Source organism: Bison bison, unplaced genomic scaffold (genome assembly GCF_000754665.1).
Source record: "Bison bison bison isolate TAMUID 2011002044 unplaced genomic scaffold, Bison_UMD1.0 scf7180017864460, whole genome shotgun sequence".
NCBI classification, from domain to species: domain Eukaryota; kingdom Metazoa; phylum Chordata; class Mammalia; order Artiodactyla; family Bovidae; genus Bison; species Bison bison.
Genome location: NW_011495022.1, coordinates 1,967,678 through 1,973,677, shown reverse-complemented (window position 1 = coordinate 1,973,677; position 6,000 = coordinate 1,967,678). Strand labels below are relative to the sequence as shown.

The window sequence follows — 6,000 nt, the reverse complement described above, 5'->3', positions numbered from 1 at the left end:
ACTCTTGAGAGTCCCTTGGACTGCAAGGAGATCCAACCAGTCCATTCTGAAGGAGATCAGTCCTGGGTGTTCTTTGGAAGGACTGATGCTAAAGCTGAAACTCTGGTACTTTGGCCACCTCATGCAAAGAGTTGACTCATTGGAAAAGACTGTGATGCTGGGAGGGATTGGGGGCAGGAGGAAAAGGGGACAACAGAGGATGAGATGGCTGGATGGCATCACTGACTAGATGGACGTGAGTTTGAGTGAACTCTGGGAGTTGGTGATGGACAGGGAGGCCTGGCGTGCTGCGATTCATGGGGTCACAAAGAGTCGGACATGAATGAGCGAGTGAACTGAACTGAACTGAAGGTAAGAATATATTAAGGTCCTTTTGTAGCCTGAATGTTTGCATATCATCAAATATAACACATTGCATTTAAAAAGGAAGAAAAATGTGTCTGACACATGGACTTTTAGAAAAGCAATGCTTTTGTTTTTTAAAAAATTGTAATTCATCAGACGGTTAAAATTAATTAGGTGAGCTTCAACTGAACAGCTTTTCATTCTTTTTCATTCACCCAAGTCATCAGTTTGCTCCTTCACCTGGAACTGAGGCTTCATTTCATTCCATTTTTTCCGTAGACCTAAAATGGTCTGGAGACTCCCTCCAAGGTCAAGTGCAGACACAGGCATAAGTGCCTCCTGAAGAAGTTTTAAGTTGTGCATGGTCTGAAATAGACATTAGATAGTTATGCATGTTTTCTCTGTTACCACCAGCAAATACATCATAATCATTCCAGTAATCACAGGGTGTGTCATCAAACCTTTCAACTGCCATGAAAACACTCACTACCTAGAGTGAGCTTCTGGTTCTAAACCACCAATGAATAAACGCACAAGCCCTCTTTTCACTGTGGTATATATGCATAACAACAAAAAAAATCTACCATTTAAACCACTTTTAAATGTGCAGGTTAGTGGAGTTAGTGAGCTTTGGTGTGCAATCATTACCACCATCCATCATCAGAACTTTTTCATCTTCCCAAACAGAAACTCTGTCCCAGATAAACACCAACCTCTGTTTTCCCCTTCCCTCAGCCTCTGATAACCTCTCTTCTGCCTTCTGTCTCCCTGAATTTGACTACTCGAGCTACCTCACTAAAGTGGAATCCCAATATTTATCCTTTTGTGTTTGGCTGATCTCACTTATGTTTCCAAGGTTTCTCCATATTACAGTATGCATCAGAATTGCCTTTCTTTTTAAGTCTCAATAAAACCCACTGCATGTTCCCTCACCTTTCTAAGCCGCTCTTTGAATGCTGCCCACTGCTGTTTCACGGGCTTGCTTGCAGCGGCTTTAAGTTGCCAGGCTGTCCGAAGGCAGCTGAGTTCTTCCCTTTCCGCCTTCTGGCTTTCCATAGTGCTCTCCATGACGTGTACTTCATTTTTCACATTTAATATTTCGTTTTCTTTTGCCTGTGGAATTAATAACCTGTGTAATGGCTTTTCTTTTCCAAGAAATACAACATGGTTTTGCATACAACTATTTTAAGAGGCAAACGCTTTATCATAGCCAAAGCAGAACACAATCCTGACATCAAGAAAAGCCTGAAATGTGGTGTCCCAAGGACAAAAGAACAGAAGAAAACAAGGATGGTCTTAGAATGCAGGAACAGAAAAAAAAACAGACCCTTATCATCCTTCCCTCTCCCACGTTATAACTATTAAAGGATTTCAGGTCCTCCTGAGCAGTATAACCTGCGTCCCCTCCTACCCCACAGGAAGAAGGTATTTGCCTTACTCTTCCCCCGACCAGTATATGTGCCTCATCCAATCAGCAAATGACCTGCAAGACTCCTATTGCGCTCCTTGTACCCTGAGTATAAAAACGGACTAAGGACCCATGTTCATGTCAGTTCTCCCTTGAGCAGGCCTGCTGTTCTAACAGCATTTCCCACTTTAATAAACTTTATTTTCCTCTCCTTCTGCCTTATGTCTGGAAATTCTTTTCCCATAATACATGCTTGGACATGAGCTTGCTAGTTGTTCACAGCTCCACTGGCATTTCAGTCCCCTCCTCTAAGATTTGTTTATTCCCTAGGGTTTAAAGGATGACTGAATGAGCACAGGGATACAGAAATTTTGAAGCTGAGATTATTTTAATGAATACATTTTGAAGTGGATTCCACCTTTTAACACACATTAGAATATGTCAATATCTCAGTATTAGGGGCCATGAGGGGGAAAATTGTTCCGGGTTTTTCTTTCTGTACTATCCCATTGTATACACTACAATTATTTTAAGTTTTTCTTGTGAGAAGTTCCTCAAGTTACTCCCTTTTATGAGATCTGAAATGTGCATCTATATACAGTTGTTCCTTGGTATTCATGTGGGCAGGACGGGAGGAGGGTACTGGTTCCAGGACTTGCCCTAGACATTGAAACCAGTGGATGCTTAAGTCCCATGGTTGGCTTTCCATACCTGCAGGTTTCAACCACCTCTGGATAGTGTTCTGTGTTGATCCAAAGTTGGTTGAATCTAGGAATGTGGAAGCCCTGGATATGGAAGGCCAAGTGTATCTCTATATTTGTATCTCTATACCCTGGTGGCTCAGCAGTAAAGAATCTGCCTGCAATGCAGGCGATGCAGGAGACACAGTTCAATCCCTGGGTCAGGAAGATTCCCCTGGAGGAGAAAATGGCAACTCACCCAGTATTCTTGTGGGGAAAATCTCATGGACAGAGGAGTCTTGTAGGCTACAGGCCATGGGATCACAGGCAGTCAGACATGACTGAGCACACGTGCACACACACACACACTGTATACCAGAAGCACAATATCTAAATTCCAAGACTTCTCTTCCCAACTTTCATATATTCTGGCTATCTGATTTGAAATCCTTTAAACAATGGTTTTAAATAATGGGAAATTCAATTAGAGGGAAAAGTATAAGAGAGCCAAGGAGTAAAACCATGTACCTTTTTAGTGTCCAAACATCAAAAAAGGCAGAAGAATACTTGTTTAGCAAAACAAAAATCTGTTTTATGGCCAACTCTTCTCAGGAAATCCTTGAATTTCTAAGGAGCAACTGTACATGAATTTCTATAATGGCAATGAAGCTGTGTATCTAAAAGTCAAAAGACTTTTTAGATTATAGTTAGAAGATAGTGTCATGAATATGTAACAGGACATTTTAAATAATAGGTAGGCCATCTTATTTTTAAATTATTTTAAATGACATTGATATTGCATAATTATATTAATGTAGACATTATAAAGTGTCATTTAATTGCAAAAAAGCCTGCAGGTGCTACATGTGATTTCTCCAGTGAATTTGGGAATCTAGTAGTAAAATGATGTATTCTATAACTGTGATGAACAAGCCATATATTATGAAAGATATTAGCCACAGCAATACCTAAAGTAAATCATATTTTTATCTATGCTATAAATAAAGATAGGGTATAACATATTATTAAGAAACTATTAATAAAAATGTTACATAATACATGATCTAATGGAAAACTGGAATGTGTAGCATGTCAATGACAACTATAATCTGAAGAGTGTACGCTCTGAATGAGGCCCAGAAAAGAGAGTGCTATGGTAGGATTTGTTGATGCCTAGCTACCAGGATTCAAGAAAAATGCTTATGCATTTGGCAAATGTAAGTACTGTGGCCACTCAGAAAGATTAAACACTTTGCCTGAGGTCTGGTTAGTAAACACTAACTACTCAATCCATATACTTCTGTATAAGGTCACTGAAAAATATGGCATCATGTGGTCTAAATAGGGCACTAGATATTCCATTCTCCATGTCGATTCACACACAATGAGTGGTCTTCTGACATCTTGCTTTTCAGATATCTTGATAACTGGCAGGCAGCACTCGAGGTAGCATTCTTTATTTGCCACTATAAATTAGTAAATTGGCACTTTCATCAAGATGTCTACCAGATTTCTACCCTAAATTAGTTTTTCTCATTGTGATGTTATTTAGATGAATTTGAAAATTTTTTTCATTTCAAGCTTGAGAAATCTGAGCCTTGGCAACAATCAAGAGTAGAGCACTCAGCAGAAAATGCCAGCTGGCCTTCTTCCTTCCTAACCACCAAACTGGTTACCACATTTCAGCAATAATGTTTGTTTAAAAGCCTAATGGTCCAAAAGATATGAAGAGAATAAAAATTGTGTTAGACTTGCTTTACCAACAATTTTCTATCTCAGAATGTCACTGAACTAATAAAATTAAGAATTATGTAGACCTTAATTCTTATCAGTAAGGGAAAATTTATCATATGATAGTGGTAAGGACCTTGAGTTAAAGTGATCATGTTTATAATGTCAAGATAAAAGGCCACCAAGTTATGTAGTAAAATGAACACTATTTCTGAAAACTCTGAATGGACCTTTGAATATCAGAGTTTAGACACAGATATAAAATAAAGTGGTGGATTCATTTTGATATTTGGCAAAACTAATACAATATTGTAAAGTTTAAAAATAAAATAAAATAAAATAAAAAAAGAAACTGGCATGTGATAAAAAAAATTTTTTTGAATGGATTCCTGCTGCAGATCTTAAATGAAAATCTGGCCATATGATCTTAAACATTCTAAATAAGGAATAAAGGACTTCTGTTCCTGAGTAGGATGGAGTAGCCAGGGGCAGAGCAGTGCTTCTACCTAGAGTGACTAGAAAAGCTGGAATAAGTGCAGAAGGCATCTATTTAAAGTCCAAAAGAACTAAAGAGGCCAAGACTCCAGGGAAGGATGAATCTGAGAGTGGTGAGCTCTCTTACTGCAGCCAGGGCCTTTTCCCAATTCTGTGCACTGACAGTAAAGCTGATCATGAAGCTTTACTGGGGAACACAGAAACCAATAGAGCTTTTGACAGACACTGGTGGAGGTGGGGGGTTCAAGCACACAGCTGATATTTATCTTAGAACATTGACAAAATACTGGGGCTGAACAGGGCAGGGCAGTGGATTAGAAAACTCAAGCAAATGCCTCTGAAAAGCAGAGTGGAGGTTTTTAGCAGTGCCCCAAGGTGTTCTTGCCTGGAGAATCCCAGGGACGGGGGAGCCTGGTGGGCTGCCGTCTATGGGGTCACACAGAGTCGGACACAACTGAAGTGACTTAGCAGCAGCAGCAAGACTTCTCAAGCTAGAGACCTGCCGGCGGACAGAACTCAGAGAATGTACCAAGCTCCAGCTTGAAAACAATGAGAGCCCAAGGTCATCAGAATAGATGGAGCCTTGACAGAACTATAGTCCAGACTCAACTTCACCAGCTCCTGATTGGCTTAAGTGATCTTCCACCAATACCTACCTAGGGAAAAAACATAACACCATCTGGAATCACAATGTTTTATACATAATGCCCAGCATTCAACAGATATTCACTCATCATCCCAAGACAGGATGACACAACTAGAAACCAAGAGAAAAGGTAGATAATAGAAGCAATTCCAGATCCAGATGTTAGACTGTGCTGACAAACACTTTAAAATATCCATAATTAATATGGTCATGAAAGCACAGGAAAGATTGAGAAAGAGAGGATACAAGAGAGATTTTTGCTGGCAATATAACATAGTAAAAAAAGAACCAACTAGAAATTTCAGAACTGAAAAATATAATTTCTCAAAAGGAAGATAGTTTGAAAAAGGCTAGACTAAGAAAAGTGCAGTTTGCAAATATGTAAATTCCTTTTTAAGTGCAAATTAGAGAAGTACACAGTGAAGAAATACACATAACAATATACTGAAAAAAGTAAAAATCTTAAAGATGGATATAGACAGATAATATATGTTCTAAATGTTCCAAGTAAAAAATAACATTTTTTATAGTAAAGCACAAATATAAGAACATAGGTAAAATACTCAACAGGTCCTCACTGATGCTTAAGGATAGTGTTAGATGAATTAGAATTATTTATTGCATATTTTGTCTCCATATAGGTTTAAGAAGAATGGTCTTTAAACAACAAAGTTTAAAACAACTAAGATAAAGAA

General features: G+C 38.7%; 1 protein-coding gene across 2 annotated transcripts in view; it reads right to left on the bottom strand.

Moving 5' to 3' along the window:
- The window catches only part of CCDC141 (coiled-coil domain containing 141), a 231,792-nt gene that overhangs the window by 45,563 nt on the left and 180,229 nt on the right, over positions 1 to 6,000 (bottom strand). For both annotated transcript variants that reach the window (XM_010859751.1, XM_010859753.1), the window contains exons 14-15: positions 1,279 to 1,458; positions 586 to 711 (exon numbers count right to left, since the gene is read on the bottom strand). In XM_010859751.1, the coding sequence (XP_010858053.1) occupies positions 586 to 711; positions 1,279 to 1,458 (306 nt within the window). The remainder of the gene's footprint in view (positions 1 to 585; positions 712 to 1,278; positions 1,459 to 6,000) is intronic.